We start from the raw sequence: 21,810 nt of genomic DNA on the forward strand, positions 1-21,810 counted from the left end.
TTCAGGGCCCTAGATTGGGAAGAGCTAGGGATAAGAGTTAATGGAGAGTATCTCAGTAACCTACACAGGAAATGCAGTAAAGGAATAGGAGGATAGGAAGTGAACGATGACAGAGAAATGAAAATGGAGCCCATGAACCCAGTGTACGATCTTCACGGCAAAGGATAGAATTTGTCAATGTGGGAGTCGCTCAGGCAGGTTTGTTCGTAACAGGTACAATGAAGTATTTACAGCCATGTGCTGAAACTACTCGCGAGTTCGATACTGTAAGATGACTTCTGGTGAGTGCTGACGTGTCTTTCGTAAATACGTGCTAATGGAAGCCTCGAACATACAACGAGGAAGACGTTCTCTGTTACTTGGGCTGGACGGTCAACATTACTAAATATAGTTAGGCCTGTAACGTTCAATATACCGATCAAAGTAAGTCTGGCTACACAAGCACATACGTTGAGGACGACATTATACTTTACATAATGGGCTTCTTGCGCAGGTAATGGTCTTCTTATCCAAGAGATGGGTCGCTTTGAGTTATCTCTTAACTACATCTACAGCGTGTTCATGCAGTAATGAAAACGAAGATGTTTACTACCAGTAGCTCGACTGTCCCAATTGCACTACACACATAGACAGCGACTCGAATAGGAGCTATGTTTACTGGACTCGCTAACGAACGTTTTCACTAACCAAAATACTGGAACCACGGCCATCAATGCCCTCCATAAACCGATGACGATGAAAGCCCTTCAACGCTTTTATGAAGACACTGCTATTTGTGATGAGTGTTGACTTATATACATCGCGTGTATGCATTGTGCTTGTGTGTTCCAAACATTAGCGGGCTGTGATAAAACGAGAACTTTTGAACTCACAGCAGGCAGGACTGTATTGTTCTTCTTAAATTTTACTTTATTCCTAATAAGAAGAGAAAAGTAACAGCCGTCGCCAAGAAATGGTGTCGACTCCCTAAATTATATTTATTTCTATAAAAAGAAAAAAGATAGCATCCCACTCCACAATAATGCATATGTAAGGAATTCCACAGTTTCTTTAGTAAAAATATTTACGTATCTGGTGATCTTCGTAGTATATTTGCGCTCAAAAACTAGAGGGGGCCATAAAAAGTAGTAAGTTGGATATCTCTACAGACAGAAATTACCTTACCGAGACCAGCAATCTGCGGATTACACAACGAGCTAAGCAGAAAGAGGCAACCCAAAAGATACGCCCAAGCAAAATAGCAAATAAGGCCATACGCTTAACCTAGACAGGACTGCATAACCGTAGCTATTTCTCCGTGACGTATGGGTCTGTGTTCAGTATGGCCTGGTGAACTTTAAATGTTGGATATGCAAATGGTACTCGTTCTGGTCTGGGTTTTGTGTGCGATGCCTGCTAAAGGAAAATATAAAAAAGTGGAACAGCCTCTGGACCTTTCTAGATCAGAAAACGATGCGTTTGCTTTATTTCGTGGAATTCTAAATAAAGGCTACCGGATAAAAAAAATTGAAGCGATATGTTTGCATACATGTACTGCGTGGCAGCCAAAGTTGAGTCATTTCGGGATCCCTTTTTTGAACACTTTTGTTTCGTAACGTCGCACGCGAAGTTAGAATCATCAATATCGTTTGACTCACTGCACACTTTTTATTCTAAAAAGAAGTTCTCTTGCCTGTAGCGTACAAATGTACAGAATGGCATACATATTGTTCAACGTACAACATTATATTTTCTTCATTAATCATGAGGCCTTTTTTGTCGACATCCGTATTTCTCGCGTTGTTTCTACGCCCAAACAAAAATGTCATGTTCAGCGGACAGCATCCTCCGCGCGCTACACTTGGAAACGTGGGCAGAAAAGCAACGCAAGTTTCGTGAGTAGGACAAAAGTAAAGCTCGTGAAAATTGCGCTATGCCTTCGTGCGCTTGGCTGTGGCCTGCCGGGAGTATACGTATGCTGCGGAGGCAGTCGTCTGTCTGTGTGTCAGCAAAGGGCTGCGCGCCACAAGGATGTTGTGGTCAATAAGAAGCACGCAGTGCGTAGGCTCACGTCATCTTAAGAATAGCAATTGCGGTGCTCTATACAATCTCTTGACGTTGCCACGCATCATGTTAAAAAATAAACTCAATCATAATACACACGAGGAAGTGGAAGAAGAAGTTGCTTGAAAACCTAAGTTTATTCGTGTCCATCTGAAATGGACGTTCCACGACTCGTACTACTTCCGAGGTTAATATCTACATTGAGGCCTTGGCGTAGCGATGCACAATCGCCCTTTGAAATGGTACAGTCGTGGTTGTCACGGGGACTGCGCACTTTCTCCGTAGGGTCCGATCGTCTGATGAGCGCCTCGATGTGCCTTTCACGATGCATGAGCTTGACGCTGTCATTTCTGTTTCCCGAGGCTCATCGGCACCAGGACCTGACGGAATCACGTACGCTGCACTCCGCCATCTTGGTACAGAAGCACGACATATCCTGCTCTCCCACTATAACAACTCGTGGGAGTCGGGACATGTCCGAGCTAAATGGAAATGCAGTCGCATTATTGCGATGCTCAAACCAGTGTCCTCATGCCCTTTCCTCCTACAGACCGATCGCCTTAGCCAGCTGCGTCGGGAAAGTAATGGAAAGGATGGTGCTATCAAGATTAGAGTGGCTTCTAGAAATCAATAATTGCTTTCGTGCATTTATGAATGGCTTTAGAAGAAAACGATCTGCAGTCGACGGTGTGGTCGACTTAATCTCAAATGTTGAAGAGGAAAGAAACCGACGCAGACTAGTAGCGGCCGTCTTCCTAGACATTAAGGGCATCTACGATAATGTGCTGCATTATGCGATCCTTGGCCCACTGGAAGGTTTAGACGTCGGCGGACGACTGTACGCCTGGATCCTAAGTTACCTTAGTGACCGCATCATTTACATGACGACAAGCGACGGAGACACCGATCGACATACTATTTACCGTGGTGTTCCCCAACGGGAGTTCTCAGCCCAGTTCTGTTCAACGTTACTGTGATTGAACTGGCAGCAGAACTTCCCAGCACGGTAAAAGTCAGCGCATATGCGGATGACATATGCATATATGGGCGTCCGCAGCTACTCGTCCGCAACTGCGTGCTCGACTTCAACGTGCAGTGACGTTAGCAGCTAAATATCTACGGCGACAGGGTATCACTCTTTCTATTGACAAATGCGCAGTGCTTGCATTCACGCGCAAACATATGTCAAGATACCCTATAACAAGTTCCTTGGGGTAATCATAGACAGGGATCTATCATGGTCGAGACACGTCGCAGCACTGAAATCAAAATTGAAAAGTTTTGTTCTCGTTCTTCGGACTGTGGCAGGAGCAAGATGGGGCCCATCAGAATCGTCACTTCTTCAACTCTACAATGCGCTGTTTGTCGGATATATACAGTATAGCATGCCGGTGCTCTCAAACATGAGACCGAGCTGTGTGAACACGCTAGAGAGTATTCAAGCTCAAGGATTGCGAACATGCTTGGGCCTACCACGCTGCACGTCAACGAATGGAACCATCGCGGAAGCTCGGGCTTGTCCCATCAGTATATACATGCGCTGCGAGCCACTTCGAGTGCATCTTCGCCTGTTGACCCGACACAGGCAGCACCCGCTATCAGCACTCCGCGCCACCGACCCAAACTGCAGTTTTTCAATAGCGATATCACGGCATGAAAACAATCTACCATTAAGGTTTTCTTCCCCGAGATATCCTTGAACACCTCCGTGGGTACTGCCTAAACCGCTTGTTAGCCTTGTGATTCCTGGGATTACGAAGAAGTCCCTAGTTTCACCAATTGGCCTCAAACAACTGACCCTACATCACATTTATACAGCGTACGGCGGCACCGTGCACGTGTACACCGATGAATCTACCACGCTATGTACCTCTGCTGCAGCCTTTGTCATCCCACAAATGGTTATAGCTCGACGGTGCAAAATACACCACAAGACCACATCAACTGCCGCAGAGCTTGTTGCTATCCGGGAGGCAATCAGATTCATTTCTGGAGAGCAACCTCGTACATGGACGATATTCTGCGATGCAAAACCCGCTTTGCAAACCATTAATTGCGTCATGAGACAAGGTCCATACTATATTTTAGCCATAGAAATTATGGAGCTTCTTCACGTTGCTTCAACAAATGGCCACCTCGTCACCTTCCAGTGCATTCCTGCCCACTGCGGCATAATGGGAAACGAAGACGCAGAGGCCGAAGCTAAAGGAGCCTTGACCAGTGGCCCTGAGGTGCGCACTGCGTTTTCACGGCCAGACACGAACGCCCTGCTTCGGTACGTAATGCGTAACCTCACACTTGAGCACTGGTCCAAACCGGAGCGACGACACCGGCGATTACACAAATGGGACCCCGAAATGAGGTTCTGTATGCCTCGTAAATTAAAACGGCACAACACAAGTATGATTCACCGAATTCGTCTTGGTGTGGCCTTCACAAGACGTTATGCACATATCATCGGCTGCAGTGACACCGGTCCCAACTGTGATCACTGTCAAGTGCCAGAAACACTTGAGCACATATTTTGTACCTGCCCAGCATACGCACGCGAATGACAGAAACTGATTTCCCCTACTGAAGGAGTGCATAATAGGCCATTAACTGATGAGGTTGTGTTGGGTCCTTGACCTGACGCCAACAGCAAAACTGTGGTCACAAGAGCGGTCGCAGCTTTCCTACAAGCCACTGGACTGGATGCGCGGCTATAGCACTGCGCCCCCTAGACAGGACTGTACATACTCACCTCCCTTACTTACCATCGTCATCCATCATTCTTTTTTCTCCCCTTTCCCCACCCCCGGTGCAGAGTAGCAGGCTAGAGCATACTATCGCTCAGGCCCACCTCTCAGCCTTTCTATAAATAAACCTCTCTCTCTCTCCGTAGGGTCAGCTGTTGCACATTCGTGGGGTAATTGAGCCTTCACCTAGACTTATTCTAGACAGCTCTTTCACCCGCCGCTCTCGAGTTCAGAAAGGACTCCATCTAAGCTCCGGTCGGGCTTTAAATTAGACAGAGTGAAAGAACGCTATTGTTGTTAGATTGAAGTGTACGTTAAAGTACGGTGGGTGGTCAAAATGAGCATGGAGTCACCCATCAAGGCGTCCCTTGTAACCATATCGTGGTTTTACGCTTAAAACACCCTAATGTAATTATTGCATATTTCTTTCACCAATAACCTGTGATTAAATTCAGAAGACGTTCCTCACGTGAGTTGGTTGCTTCGCTCATATTGTGTCCCGTATCGTTATTGGCTGAAATATTCTGTTACAAAATTTTTGGCGTGTGACGCGTGTGTGTGTGCGCGCACACACACACACACACACACACACACACACACACACACACACACACACACACACACACACACACACACACACACACACACACACACACACACACACACACACACACACACACACACACACACACACACACGCATTGTTATTATTCATGCAATGACATATTATCATTATTCTCTTCCTGTCACTATTCTTCATCCAAATATTATGCCAGATCTGCCTCAGAACACTCTACCAATCGGCAAATAAATTGGACTTCCCAACAAACCGATGCCTAACACGAAAGCTGCCCCGTACTATTACTACATGAGGGAGAATATCTGCCATCGCATGCCGTGTGGCAAACCGCTGTCTATTTTATTAATGATGCGGCTGCATCTGTTCCTTGACTAAATCAATAATGGTAATGCCTGGTAGCTACATGTGCTCATGCTGAGCGTTCGCGTAAGTGTTTTGTTTTACGCAGTTCCTGACGGCTGAGGATGAATAATTCGAGGTACTTCGCCCGTGCTTTACGCCCTCAATTCTGTGCAGGCCTATCTTCCCGGTTTATGTATACAGCCAAGCTAATCTACTCACCCAGCAAATGCGAAGCTTGTGAATGTTGACTGTATGCAGGTATTTTAATGATTGCGCAGGATAGCTGGGCACGCATGTACAGGTAGCCTGTATTAAGAAATAACAACTAGATGATAGCGGCTACATAATTTGCTGAGCGTATACATTCTGGGTTGTGGGAGTCGGCGTAGTAATGATCGACGTGCTGCGCACAAGAAGTATAGTAAAATCCTGTCTGCCGTTTATTCTTGCCTCTTTAACTTATTTTCGCGCGACACCTGCGCCTAACTTATTTGGTACTTCTTTCTGGAAACTGGTACATGCACGATAAACAGTGAGTAGTCGAACTGACTCTTGTCGCTCTTGAAATAAGGACCACAACTAAGGATTTAGTTTCGCGCTCCATTATTCCGTATGATAGCAATAACGGTGAGCTGTTTCTTTAATGGTGCTAGGCAATAAGCCTGCGCTTCGAGAAATACAGAATACAGTGGCTCTCGAGGCTGTCATTTGCCCTACGAACAAGGCTGTATATGAAGCGGAAGCATAACGATATATCTTGTTGCCTAGCAACATGCGAAACGTAGAACTACTCGTTATTATAGGTCACCGCAGTAGACTGCGAAACATGTTCTATTTACTCTGGAGATTAGGTCGAGGAGAGTACTATCTACCGTGTAAAGGCATAATATTAGAATGCCATTACCATTACGTCCCGATGGAAACCTTCACCTGGGCTTATCGGGGACGCATGCCGTAGTCGGATGCGCTAGACACATCGTGCGTGCAGCAGGAATCATGTAAGGAAATATATGCACAAGTGAAATCTATTCGTGCACCAGACATAAAAGATGCTCATCGTGCACCTATAGCGAAAGACCTAGAAGATCCCTAGAAGGCCTGCGGTGCGTGGTCGAAGATATTGCGAGAGAAATGCGACTACAGATATGTATAGCCCTGTTTGAGGGGGCCTTGCATGAGGAACGCGTGAGCGCCGATGAGTCTTAATATTGCTGAAATGATTTTCACACTTCTGGCATTAGAAGTCCTAATCAGCACAAGCTTGATTTTGATGAGCCATACCGACTGTGTAACAGTGTGCTCTCGTCGATAGGACCACTCCCACTCGCATTGCTTGTTTCAGCGCGAGCTATGCTTGATTCAGTGGATAACAGAGCAGCTAAAATTAGTTTTTACTTCATAATGCAGGGTGTCACAACGTGGTCATGAAGGCGAAAATGCTTGACGCCCGTGTGTTTAGATCTAGATGCCCCTTGAAGAACCCCGGGTGGTCGAAATTTCCGGAGGCCTCCCCTGCGGCGTCTCCCATAATCATATCGTGGTCTTTGTGGCGTTAAATCCCAACAATTATTATTAATAATACAACGCGGTCATCCCTGTATGTGAAACCTGCGCGATAGGGCAATAAATTGCCTCTTCCCGACGGCATGAAAGTAAAGCGAGTGCGTAATAATGCTTCAAAGACGATAGCGATAGTGGTAATGCACGTTTGCTGTTGCATGTTTCATAAAGTGCGCCGATGACAGAGTTGTCCAGATAGCTACCGAGCTAGCAAGCAAATAATCATCACAAGAAAGCCCCCAAAAAAAGCGGCGCGACTTTCACAGGAGAAGCCCAAAAGAAGCGGAGACCTAATGAATTTTCGCATTCTTCAAAATAACTTTAATTATAATAAAGAAATGTCACTCCAATACGAAGGGGACTTGAAAAAACCACCTAATTTTTTTGTGCAGCCAAAATATGCGCAACTATGAACGAAATCACATAGTTAAAATAGTTCTTTTTAACATTGTCTCCAGTGTAGTCTTCATTCGGTTGAATGCAGGTTTGCCAGTGCATGATTAACGTTAATCGTTGATTCTCCCGACGTATGTTTGACTTCAACACTCAACTACACGAAGTCATCGACAAGCACGCCATTAGGGAGTGACAAACGCGTTATAGGTGAACGCGATGATCACTGAAGTAATCATATTTGCTGGGAAAACGCAATTAAGCCCAAACAACGCGACAAGCGACTGGAAAATTCTACAAGGCAACTCGACGAAAAAAAAAGCACAAATCCGCTTATTATAAGCGGAACTGGTGACTATGGCCGATGTGCTGATAAAAAAAAGACACCATATCTGAAAAAAGAAAGGGGAAGAGAGATATAAAGATTAGAGCGATAACGCACGCATTCAATAAGGCTTCGTATTTCAATTTACTATCATTTCATTCAGACTTCGGGTGTTTTAGTGGATTATAGGTAGACCGTATATAGAGAAGTATTGTTGTGCATTGTAAATAAAAAAGCCAGAAGAATTAATTCAAGAGAAAGAGACGTCAGTTGCCGCTTATATGCGAGAGACTATGGTAACGCACTTGCGCCCGATTTGCGAACGAACAGTGAACGGCGAACGGCGAGCGGTGGTATCCCGGCCGATCATATATAGGGTGCCCCAGCTGTCTTTAGCCAGGGTTTTGAAATATGCCAACGCACTCAATGCCGACGCGACCTTATGCATCTTGCTGATTATTGTCTGGAGTAAGTCAGATTATTTTTTTGTGTTCTGAATAATTGCTTAATTAAGCCACTTTATTTAACTAACTTTTGAAGCAACAAAGCTGCGCAAAAAATTCCAATGAGGAAGTTACACAGGCGCGGCCACTGTTAGAGGTAAAACGGAGCGGGTGGGCTGCGCTCCCCGGAGCGCCACGACGGAGCCGCGCGAAGTATTGCGGCGCGTCGTCTGCTACGGTTCCCACCACTTCACCGCGAGCGGTGAAACCTAGATCGCGTTTGCGCTTTACCAGAGCGCGTGCTGCGAAGTGGGAGGAACCGTAGCAGACGACGCGCAGTTAACTCCGCCTCTTGCGCTGATTGCGCTTGCGCCGCAATACCTCGCGCGGCGCCCGTCGCGGCGTAAAGTGGCCTAATTAAGCAATAAATCAAACAGCAAAATGCAGGAGCGAAATTCTCTGGCTATTGAGTAATAATTAAAGCGGCATGTAAGGAAGGGTGTTTCAGCTCCACTAACGTGAAACTTGGAGAGGGCGAAGCATGCAATGTGAGCCAGTGTTTTCCACAGCAAGACCTTTACTCTTTACTGCTTTACTCGCCACCGGTCCACTGACGCACCATCACTTTGCAGATATATATTTCAAGAAGGGGTGTTTTAAGTAGATGACTTTAACGTAGAGATGCACATTTATGCTTCTGGTTTTAGATAAGAAACTTGAGCGCCTTGGTAAATTTCCCCGGGGCAGTAACGACGAACCGTTAACTCATAATATGCGTAGTATGGAACGGTGGCGAGTAGTGCGATTTGCCCCATTTTTGTGGCCAATACCCGTTTATGATGAATTGTGACGACGACATGACAAGCCGACAAGGCGAGACCCTAAGGTGCTTCGCCACTAAAAATAGTCTGACTTAATCTGGGCAATAGTCAGCAACATACATTTGGTCGCGTCGTCATTGAGTGCGTTGGCTTGTCCTGAAATTCTGCATAAAGATTCCTGGGGCACCCTGTATAGTTACATTCTGCCAGTGCCCACGTTTACCGGCATCCTAGCTGGACTAGTTAGCATTTTCTAATGTTGGCTATAAAATGACAACCATTGGCTTAATAATAGTTAGCATTGGCTAAATGATGGCTCATATCAGCTAGTGTTCTGTGGATAATGACGTCGGTTGGCTAATTCATGTTCATGTTCTATCGTGCTTAGTACAACACTGACAGAAGGACTAAAGAACGATGGTTAAAGAACAACAGGTGGACGTACTATCGCGCTCAGTATGAGCTACACCACGCGAGCGCGTGGCCCAGCGCACTGCAAGGTCGTACAGTGACGCCACAATCATGACATATTTTCGAGTTATCGGGAAATGGAGAAATAGAGAGGCCGTCCAAACTAGCGAATATAAATCCTCAGCAGAATCTGCTTCGGCGGTTGTAACGAAGTTCTCTGCGGTCAGTTCATCAGATCTGGATGACAGCTTCACACCAGAGGAGCTCCAATATGTGCTGTCTTCTGTAAAACAAACAAGTTCACCAGGACCAGATGGAGTTACATACGCTGCACTGGCTAATTTGTGCGAGAAAGAAAAATTACACCTGTTGGACATTTACAATAAAAGTTGGCAAGAAGAAAAGGTTCCGGAAAGTTGGAAGATATCGAAAGTAGTACCGTTGCTAAAGCCAGGGAAGAGCCCTATGCAGTTGGATTCGTTTAGGCCGGTTAGTTTGACAAGTTGTATTTCGAAATTGATGGAGAAAATGATCAATGAACGAATTTTATGGTGGCAAGACATGAAGAAACTACTACCAGAAAGCATAGCCGGCTTCAGAAGAGGTAGATGCACAATGGACTGCATTTTGGACTTGGTCACAGATGTGGAAAACCAACGTACGGAAGAAAGCATCACTGTCGCTGTATTCCTTGATGTCCAACGAGCATACGACACAGTGAGTCACGTTCACGTTCTGGAAGGCCTGGCTCTGCAGGGATTCAAGGGCAAAATACTGCGATGGATCGCTGACTTCCTGAGGCACCGGCAAGTTTTTGTAGTTACACAGGAAGGCCCAACGTCAGAACACGTCGTCAACCAAAGAGTGCCACAGGGCAGCGTGCTAAGCCCTACTCTCGTCAATGCAGTCATGGCGCAGCTCCCGTATAATCTTCCACCTAACATCAGATGTTCAGTATATGCTGATGATATAAGTATATGGACGTCTGGTCCATCGTTTTTGGATGTCCAACAAACTTTACAAGAAGGATTGGATTATTAGACCGTTTTCTAAGAAAAAGAGGTATGGCACTGAATCTGGCTAAAACAGCCATACTACCGTTTAAATTGAAAAGACCTGGAGATTTCCAGATTATTCTGCAAAACCAGCCTATTCAAATGGTAAAAACTCATAGATTCTTGGGAGTGATTTTAGACCAGAGACTGACATGGTCGCCTCATGTCCAGTCCCTTGAACAAAAAGTGAATCAGGCCATTCGAATCCTCCGGCATCTCTGCGGGGCAAAATCGGGCGGTACTACAGAGTCGTTATTAGCCCTACATGTTGCGTGGATACGCCCCATTTAAGTTACTCACAGCCGCTGCTGCACGGACTTGCAGCCTCCACCGAAAGGAGACTCCACTTGTTATTGGCAAGGAGCTTGAGGGTATGTCTGCGGTTGCCACGGTCAACTTCCAGTGCTTTAGTGTATGCAGAGGTTCGACAACCACCTTTGGCAGTACTCCGAGCTAAAGAAACATGTCGAAATTTATTTAGAATTTTCACGCAACATGAAAGTCATCCTTTATCTGGTGCACTAACACAAAGGACGGCAACGAGACTACAGGATAGTGTATCATCATTTCAAGCAGTAGTACCAGGATTTAAACGATGGAAACCTTCAAAACCACCTTAGACGCTGCCGCTTCTCAACGTTATCTATGAAATAGATGGCATACGGAAGAAAGCAGACATGGCGCCTCTAGTAGCCGCACAGATGGTACTTCATCATTTTCATATAACGCATATTGACAAAACGAAGATATATACAGATGGATCATGCACTGAAGAAGCGTCAGCCTGTGCGGTTCTTATACCCGAAATACAGGAAAAGAGAATGTACAAATTATCGCACAAATCTTCATCGACGACAGCAGAATTGGTGGCTATCTTTGAAGCAGTTAAGCTTATCTGCGACAATTCTGAGCCACGAAAGCGGGTGATATGCACGGATAGCAAACCTGCCCTTCAGCTAATCAGAAATGCAAGATCACTTTACAAAAATGGTGAAATAGCACAATGTATTGCAGAAACGGTGGAATATGCCTCAGCGCAGGGTCACAACATCGTATTCCAATGGATACCCAGTCACATTGGAATAGAGGGAAATGAAGAGGCTGACAGCCTCGCGAAGAAAGTATTGAACGAAGGACGGGATTGCGCAATCCCTGTGTCTGGGGCGGATATTCGACATTTTATAACGCAAGGAGCTAACCATTGTTCGATGGAGAAGTGGTTTGATATCCCTAAATCAAAGGAATCAGTACTTTATGAAGTTGATACACACAGAAAATTTTTCATAGCAACAGATCTCCCACGACACTTAGAGACTTTAATCCACAGACTTCGATTGGAAGTAGCCTACACAAACAGCTTCCTGCACAAGATACATCGATCCAACTCCCCGGAATGCCATTGTGGTCAAGCAGAAGAAAATATTCGCCATATTCTTTTGGAGTGCGTTAAATACGCGAATGAAAGAGAAAAATTAAAGAAAAAATTAGCAAGTTTGGACAGACGGCCCCTCACATTAAAGAAATTACTTGGGCCATGGCCTGAGATGCATCTTCAGAAAAAGGCGAACACCTTCCTGACAGATTTTTTAGTGGAGACCGGACTGGATAAGCGCCTGTGATAGACAGCCAGGGATTGATTTATATGAAATGTGTTAGTGCATATACTGATAGTAGAAAAGGAAGGTGTGCGGGTGAACAGTTTATGACAGTGTGAACTGCTGCAAGCAAACTGTGTATTGGTATGATATTTGAAGTGGTTTCAGTGATTGTTCATTTTTAGGTACCGTTCAGTATTATTCTTTTTTTTTCGCTGCATAACTTCGTGATATGGAGTAGCCGAGGCAATATGGACCTCAAACTCTCCACAGCAAAACAGTTAGAACAGAACAGAACAGAACATCACTCCCAATTGCTTGCTTTCACCGTCGCCCTCCTTTATTTCAAGAAACCTTGTGTCATTTATAATTATTTATTTTACTGAAGAAAGATTCGAAGTTTGGCAGCTAGCCACGGGGACAGTTATCATTTCCGAACCTGATATCATGACGGGGCAAAACTAGTTAAACCAGTGGAGGCGATGCGCACTCGCAGGAACAGCTAAATACTCCCCTGATAACTCGAAAACATGTCAAGATCGGTGCAACTCTACATCCTACAGTGCGCTTGGCCACGCGCTCCCGCGGTGTAGCTCATACTAAGCGCGATAGTACGTTGGTTCGTCGTGGTTCTTCAATCTTGTCAGTGCATTTCAGCATGAATGCGTACCAACTATGCCCCATTCATTGCTTCACTAAAAGGTTGGAGGACGCTGTTTGAACATCAACATTTTTGTTTGATCCGATGTCAGTGCAACAATGCTCTCACATGATGCCTAAACGTCAACGTCAGTTGTGTTCTGACCGGTCGTTTTGTTTTCGCAGCCTTGGCAACCGGTCCCCATCGCAGTGGCAGCCGTGGACCCACGATTGTTCTAGAGCCGCCCACTGTGGTTGAGTTCTCGAGCGAGACAGGCGCCGTGCTTCCTTGCTCAGCGCAAGGTCAGCCGCAACCGAGCATTCGATGGGAGAAAGAGGACGGAAGCCCTGCATCAACGGTGAGAACGGAGCAGTCACTCTCAACGTGACTCAGTGTTTTCATATCTCAATGAGCGTGAGAATTATGTGTTTATTTAAAATAGGTGTTAGTTTTGGAAAGACCCAAAGAATGTCATCCCGTCAATCACTCTTAAGATTAATTTTTTTTTTTTACTTTGAACAAGTTCGAAGAGCAAGGTTGGTGAGAAAGGCACGTTCTGCAGGGTACATTGCGTTTGCCATTGCGTTTATTGGTCCTTTTTTTTGTTTTGCTTTTTGACGTCAAACGGCTGCTGTAGAAGGAAATCGTTAGAACGATATGACAACAAAAAACGATCGCGATCGAGTGCTCAAGTGACAGCCGTGTAATATATTTAATTAAAAATAATATTTGTCTACTTTCGAAATATTTTATTGTTACAACGAAGAAGGAGAAGGAGGGGAGCGGAGGGGGCATGGAAGCTTAAAGAGAAGTGGTCGAAATTGAGCACTTTCACTGCTCGCATTTTTTTTTTCCTTTCATTTTCATCAACATCAGCGTAAGCTGACTAAGCATACCACCGAATATTTGCGTAGTTATTATTTACTTCTTAATTGATTGATTGATCCGTACTTTCATGCACTTATTGATCGATCGGTTCAAGAGTGCTGAAACGTGGGCTTGCCCAGGCAACCAATGAAAAAATAAACTGAGTACAGCAATGGCCTATATTCTATATACGGAAACAGAGGCGTGCTTCAGTACAGCCTTCGATTTCTCTCTTCAGTACCCGAGATGTTCCGATCTCTCATAATAAATTCATGTAGCGTGCAGGGGGTCCCAAATTTTTGTCGAGCATTTCTTGTCCCCTACTGTTTGGGGTAGGCCTGCTTGTTTCGACGTTCTACCTGGGAGCGGACGGGGGAGGGAATTGCGAATCAATACTGCTGTACGCTGGCACTTTCAGAGCTGTTAGTGGAGATTTTTAGCTAACGTGAATACGTGATGGTGTTCACAGAATACAGCGGGATCTCAGACATGGTTTGACCCGAGAACACACAAGTTTAATAATTCAACGATTTGCCGTAATTCACTGGGGCTGCTGGTGCACGGCGTGAATAGCGACATAGCTATTAATTTTCAGGCAGTCCATTTAGGGTTTTACTTCGACGAGACTCGTGGGACGACAGAAGTTTTCACACCTGCATCCTAGTCTGACAAAGCCTTACAAGATGCCGCGAAAACTTTTACTCCTGCCTTAGATGAAATAAAAACTTTTTGGAGCCCCACCATGGTGGTCTAGTGGTTATGGCGCTCGACTGCTGACCCGAAGGTCGCGGGATCGAATCCCGGCCGCGGCAGGCTGCATTTTCGATGGAGGCGAAAATGATTTGAGGCCTGTGTACATAGATTTAGGTGCGCGTTAAATAACCCCAGGTGGTCGAAATTTCCGGAGTCCTTCACTATGGCGTCCCTCATAATCATATCGTGGTTTTGGGACGTTAAACGCCACATGAAAAAAAAAATCGTATTGGCACAAGCAGGCAAAGTGACCATTAGTGGACGTCTGCTTTAAAGAGACGAAAACTCCCTTATAGATTGTCGTTATCAATATACTAATCATGTGTCCTCCGTTGCTATGGGCAACATAAACGTGTGAGATGAAGAACAATACCCGCTCGTTCACATACAGGTTCCGGGGCTGCGGGAGACGCGCTCCGACGGCTCACTTGTGCTTCCGGCCTTTGGTCCTAACCAATTCCGGCCGGAACTGCACTCGGCGACTTATCGCTGCGTAGCCTCCAACACCATGGGACTCGTGAAGAGTCGCCTCGCTCACGTCCGTGGAGGTAAGCGTCATTGTTGCCTGACCATCCGATTATACAGCGTCGTACACTAGGTTGGCAAGGAGCCTCATAGCCAGTGTAGAGCTTACCTAACTGAAAACGTAGTTATTACTGTTCATTGCTTAATAATGATCTCATTTCGAAGTTACATTCCTAAGAATGCCCGTGGGCATATTCTATGGAACACTTCTTTCCCTTCTTTTAAGGTTTGCTCGGAATAAACAGATTTCATCCTTTTAGCATTGTAATAACCCGAACAAAACTTAATAAACAACTGAGTCATTAAAGTGAAATTGAATGAAGGCGATGCTGCTGTTCTATCAGCGATTAGCCAACATCAGCCGATATTAGCCAGCAGTTGTCAGCCTTAGCGAACAGCTAAAGAGCATTAAGTAACGCTATCCAGCATTGGCCACTATTTATTCAGTCATGCCCCGTGGGGGTAGTGTGCACGTATATGCGTTGACTAGCTAAGAAAAGTCTTTAGGAACAGGTTGAATTTGATGAGGTTATCGTCGACTTCATAGACATCATACCCCGTCAAATAAAGCGGGAAAAAGAATGCATTCTCTACAAAACAGATTAGTTGTATGGTTCCGGCTTCAAAGTACGCGCCATACCAAGAACGTTTCTCGCACGTTCTTGTCCTTGATAGCACACGGAAAGTGTGGTGGCCAGTCTTGCTCGTCGGTATGGACCATCTGTTGAGGCCACTACTATACACCTGTGACTTCAGAACAAGGAATTAAATGTATAAATTGCTGAGAAGAAACCTACGTGGATAACATTTTCCACCTACTTGCCTACCCGTATACTACACACATGCTACGTACGTAAGGTACAGCTACGAACTTTTTAGGCCAGACATACAGAGCAGGCCTCTTCCGGCTCAAAACAGGGGGACGCGCATGGCGGCGGAGGAGTACACAGTTAAAGCAGTCCCTCAGCTTCGGTGGTCGCCAAACTGCAGAACTGGAAGCGTCTCGAGCGGCCATCGCAGTATTTACAAACTCTACCACACATGCATTTAAGGAAGCTGTTAAGCAACCCATTCCGCCTGCTGTCCGCGCACGTGTCGGAGATATGACTTCACTAATGAGCCGAACGGGTAAGATCGTTGGCTGGACCGAGCGATGCGCTTTCATCGCCGCGCGTTTTCGATCTGGACTCGTTCGACCGGGACGCGCTGTCATAATCAACGTTATGTAAGCGTCGCACGGTCGCCGGATCGGACGGTGCACTCAGTGGAACTCACCTAGGCACGCAGAGAATGAGCCATGCCCGAAACTGATTTAGTCGAAACGCATGGCCTTCACCGACAACCTGGTTTCCCAACAGGCACAAGGTTTACGCAACGGTTTGGCCGTTGTGGCTCTTGGAACAATCGAATGCTCACGGCCTCGCAAAACGCAGCTATATATCGACAAAACTTGTCGGTTATATGGGAGCCAGAGTAGTGGTATATGTTTTTTTTTTCTATCTTTCTTTTGTCTTGCCGTTAGTAGCAGAGCAGTACGTTATAGTGCGTTGCGTCGCTGCCCATATCATTGCCTATGATGAGTGCGCAACGCGTATATAAAAAATAACGCAAATGCGCAGGTAATGGCATATGCGTTCAGGTAAATATCATGTAGATGGTGGATGTAGGGAATCATTTCGTTTATTTGTTGGCATGCATGTGGAGTGCCTGATTAACACTAATCAAGTAAACTGTTGTATCGATTTCTCGAGCTATGGTACCTGTTATTCGTGTAAAATTTGAGCGACGAATTTGGCGCGAAGCTTACGTATAACAACGTGATTATAAGAACGCGCAAAATTTATACGTACAGTTGCTTTTTAACACTTCTAACCACAACAAGAGTTTTGTTAATGTTTTTCCTGCTTTTAAAACTAAAATGACGCGGCTCATATGTATCCATGTAATGGTGAAATACAATCGCTAACACAACGCATCCAAGGCAAGAAGACAACTAGAACTAGCAGATGAAATGAACGGTGTGAATAATGGCAGTCATACATTGTCTTAGGTAGCGCTATAAAGTACAAAGACGCATTTGTGTAAACATACATGCAACATAAATCCGTTTTCCTGCATTATGGGCCGATTAGGCTTGACGATGCATGATCAAAGTGACCTTAACGTAGCTGTACTCACAAAATAGACCCTTTGGCCGTCCTCCAGCACGTGTGTGTAGTGATTGTTGTAAAACCGACATGGGACGCTCGAGCCCAAAACGGCTTCTTTGTGCACGTGGCTATGTGGCAGTGACATACGGAAACTTAATTTATTATCACTGACACTTGATTACGTTGCTGTCGCATTACCCTCCGAATCAGTGCAACTTACGCTATTGGTTGGTAGAGGCTTACCTCAACATTCACTGCCTATGTTTTAGGTTGATTTCTTGCTATCACTAGTTGGCAATACTAAAAGAAAAAAAGTGTGTTGCGAGCTCATGCGGAGATACCATGTAGAAATTACTATGCTGACAGGGATATTTCAGCTGCGTGACATTCCAATAGCTTATACGGCTTCTATGAAAACGCAAACGTTAAACAAAAAGGAAGCGGAACTGTGACAAATGGAAGAAAATAGTAGCGAAACACCGGAGAAGACTTATCGACGTTGTGCCTAAAGGTCAATAGGAGATTATCATTACAAAGATACATAAAAAAGCGACAACTACCTGAAGGACGATACAACACTTTTTCCATCGAGCCAGACATCTCAGGCGTGCGTTAGGGAAAAAAAAAAGGTGATATGGAGGACGATGTGCTAACGAAGAACGGCAGCAAGCCCGAAGCGATATTCATTCACAAAGGGTGCAAGCCGAAGTAGAAGCACAAGTAAGGCAGCAAAAAATAAAAGGGGGCTGCCGGCGAAGATGAAAGGACTACACGGAGCATTCGGAAAGCCACGTCTGCACGGGAAAAAAATCACTCCTCTCGCCACGTTCACTCATTTCTTTCTTCTGTTAGGGCGAAGCGCAGCGCTGTTAGTCGGAACGCACCATCGCGGAACGACCCACGGAGTAACGGATACGAATGCCAGAAGATACCGGCTGAGGGAACGAAAAAGTAAATGATGGACAGGGTACAAAGAGCCAGAGATGTCTGTGCCGGCCATCGATGGCACGTAAATGCTGAGTCTCTCGTGGCGCGGGGGGCGTCATGTGTCAGGAGATTAAGTATAATCCGCAAGGAGAAAGCACAGCCCTGACAGCGAGACTTTCATGCAGCCACGTACATCAAGGATGGTGCATTACGCTGCGAAGGCTCTCTCGAAAGCAAAGGCGGCGCCGCGTCGACAACATCGCCAATCGCGGAGCGCGCGCGGAGGTCATCAGAGTCTTGCGAACATTGCGGCAGGCGAGAGTGGATATCAAGTGACCCTTCGTGCACGTAAATCAATGGCACGGGAGGCTTGTGGGGCCGCCGACGAGGAGCAAGCATTCGATGCCGTGGGACGTGCCGAGAAATTCCCAGCAGGGTTCGTCGGGCGAGCACCGAATGCTGCGTTCACTTTTTCCCCGTTGCCGTCGTTGGTGATGGTGGTGGCCGGATCGTATGTATACGCCGTGGACGGCTCTCACCGGGGATTCCTGAGGACTCAGCGTAAGGTGGTAATTGACGGAACGTGGCTGGCTGTCTTCCTCCTCGCAGAGGCGATTTCATCCGACAAGCTGTCACGTCCAGATATGTTGATGACCGAAGGGTGTTGTTTCGAAGCGCGAAAAAGTGCAAACGCATTAAGAAAACGTTAAGTACAGCGCGAAGCGTACAAGAAGGACCGGCGTGGACACATACGCGGTACTGCCAGCGTCTGTGCGTCTGTATGTATCGCTATAAGCTTGGCTTTTCCGAACTTTGAGAAAATACAAGTTCTACTTTAAGTGCCGTTCTTGTATCGTGAGTTCTCAAGCTCTTAATTAGTATAACATTCTCTATCTCTAGCTGTTGTAGTAAGCACCACACAATCGTTAAGGATAAATTTGTACGCATAAAATGTTCCATTTTTACGGTATACCTGAGATACCTGACTGATTACACGGTTCTCGCTACCGGCGACGCAGCAGGAAAGCTGAAATATGTTTTCGAATAAAGTTGCCTAAAGAAGCAGTGATCAGAATGATCACGAAGACAATATAAATTCACGGGGAAGCAAGAATTGTCGTGCATTTTTTAATATGCTGCGAAAAGAGCCAGCCAAAACAGAAAACAATAACGCTGTAAAATTACTCTTTGCACCATCCATGCATGCTTGTTATCTGACAACGTGAAACAGCAGTTGTAAAAGGAAATGACATATGTCTACGACAATACACAGCGAAAACAATGAATATTCTTGAAAATATGAGCAAAAAATATAATATTTGGGATTGCTTATGAATTCAAAAGGTGTAGTTTACACTTGAAGTGTGAACACTTACATACAGGTGTTAATTGCTTGACTCGAAGGAAAACGCTGAGAGAAAAAGAGGGAGGAGGAAAGAGAGGCCAGGAGGAAGGAAGATTAAGGCACGAGCTTCGACTGGAATGTACAATGGCGCTTATGGTATTGTTAAGAGAATGACGATGCAGTTGCACTGGGGCATCTTTACACAATGTATATTTACAATAGCAGTTGCAGCGTTGACCGGTGCAGCCGGCAGCCCGAGCAAAGTCAGTTCTTCGTCTTCCTCATCGTGTGTATGTTACAAAGTGATGGCAGCCAGGGTGTAAACAATATTGCATGGAGAAAAGTTGAAGATGGAAAAATGGTGCGTCTCCACAAGCTATGGGGACGCATTCTCAAATCGTCAGCGGTAATACATTCAACGAGGCAGTAAAACATCACACAGAAAAAAACCGATGCTATTGCATGACTTAAGGACCATTAAGTTTTCATGGGTAAGATCGGCCAATCGTGATTTCTTTCTCATTTTCAGACTTTAAAATGTTAGGAAACCCTGCTAATATTTTTCACTTCCCCAGCACATCCTTAATTATTTCGACGATATGAGTTGAGTTGAGCTGGTAGAGTTGAGCAGTGAAGCGAGTAGAGCTTTGCAAGGTAAAAATGGCGTCCAAATACGATTATTTCGCGCTGGCTTAGGCAGCTTACATTTACAAAAGTTTCTACAAACAAGATACTTTTCTCATAGATTACCTAATGTGAATATCTACGGTAACAATTTTTAATCGAACAACTCTAGAAAAAGCAGTAAATACTAAGCATTGTTCTATCGGTATGCCTCATACACTGCGAGTAGAATTACATACGTCAAATGACCTCGGCAGAAAAGTCACACTTTTTGCGAAAATTACGTTTCTGCGACAGCTTTCGACCCTTTTCTATACATCTGTCAGTCCTCGAAGCGAGAAGGCAGAGGGCACTTGAAGTCAAGACATTCGCTCTGAAGCATAAGGGCGGGCTAGTTTAGCACGAACGCTGTCAGCTGTGAAGAATGGAACTCTAACCAAGGGAAACGGCCGGTCGCTGTCCGTGGCAGCCCAAGTGGGACCCCCCATTCGCGCAAAGAACGCTCCTTCCGTTCTAACTTCGCCGTTCACTGCGCGGGGCGGTGAAGAATGGACGCCGTCGCCGGCACCGAAACTACACGCACTGACGTGGGACCCAGACCCGTTTCCTGAACACTCTGGCCAGCACGCTAGTAGCCAGGCCCCTTCTCCTTGGCCGGAGATTAACTGCAGGGCAAGGCGCAGGCACGGCCGAGAAATGCCGGCCATTCCTGAGTCGTGCTTTCTCAAGCCGCCGGCCCGTGTACAAGTGGCCTGCTTGCGAACGCGGCAGTATAGAGGAACGGGTGCATAACGTCAGCTTCGTCGGCCGTGAAAAAAAAAAAAAAAACTTTGTGCATTAGTGCTGTCACGTTATAGACACCGCCAAACGGCGGCTCGGAGATTGCAGGTCTCAGCGCGTGCTTCGTGGCTATGGATGGGCTGTCGTGTCCGCGGAAGGCGGGAAAGCGGTTCCAGCCACGGCGGCCAATTGAGGGGCCTCGTATACCTCCAGCTATGTGGAGCGTGCTTGGCACGCGACGACTCTTTTTCGTCGAATAGGTTGACCGCTTTGCACTTGTTTCGAGGGAGGATAGTCCATCCCTTTGTTTCTCTTTTAAGTGGATGGACGCTGCGAGGCAGCTGGCACGCAGTCTTTGTTTGACAGCTTGGAACACCCCAAGTAACGGGCGTACCAGAATAAATCGAGTAAATCCTTCGCGGCAACTCGAACTTCCATCCACACTACATCGAAGTAAAGTATCGCTTCTCTGCCGGCTTTGGTTGGGCGTTGCCTCGAAGTGCTGGCACTTCAATAGGCACCGTTCAGTAGAGTTTGCCAGTCTGACTGCAGCGCCAGAATACATAGTCTAGCGGATAAAAAAAGCTACCTTGAGACGGCCTCAATGAAATTGGAACGCGACGCGCGCGTTTCGCGCCCTGCATCTGTCGGCGGATTGTGGCCGGGATCCGTGGCCGGGATACATGGGGGACGCGAGCACGCGTCTATTTTCTGCGTGCCCCTAACGGTGAATGTCGAAGACTTTGAGACGGGGCAGTGTGAGCAACGCAGCTCCATCTGGTCAGTGTGCGGTGCCTATTCAAATGACCGACATTGCTGCGTGCGAGGTCTGCGACAGCGAAGAAAACACCGAGCATTGATTCTACAACAATCCTCGATTTGAATAAAAAAAT

General features: G+C 46.0%; 1 protein-coding gene across 1 annotated transcript in view; it reads left to right on the forward strand.

Annotated features, from left to right (window-relative positions):
- Positions 1-10,271: 10,271 nt before the first annotated feature.
- The window catches only part of LOC119381775 (Down syndrome cell adhesion molecule-like protein Dscam2), a 194,016-nt gene continuing 182,477 nt past the window's right edge, over positions 10,272-21,810 (forward strand). Inside the window, 4 exon segments of the mRNA XM_049412891.1 lie at positions 10,272-10,462; positions 11,036-11,082; positions 13,132-13,304; positions 14,958-15,114. Of these exon segments, the coding sequence (XP_049268848.1) occupies positions 10,272-10,462; positions 11,036-11,082; positions 13,132-13,304; positions 14,958-15,114 (568 nt within the window).

Source organism: Rhipicephalus sanguineus, chromosome 2 (assembly GCF_013339695.2).
Source record: "Rhipicephalus sanguineus isolate Rsan-2018 chromosome 2, BIME_Rsan_1.4, whole genome shotgun sequence".
Lineage (NCBI taxonomy): Eukaryota > Metazoa > Arthropoda > Arachnida > Ixodida > Ixodidae > Rhipicephalus > Rhipicephalus sanguineus.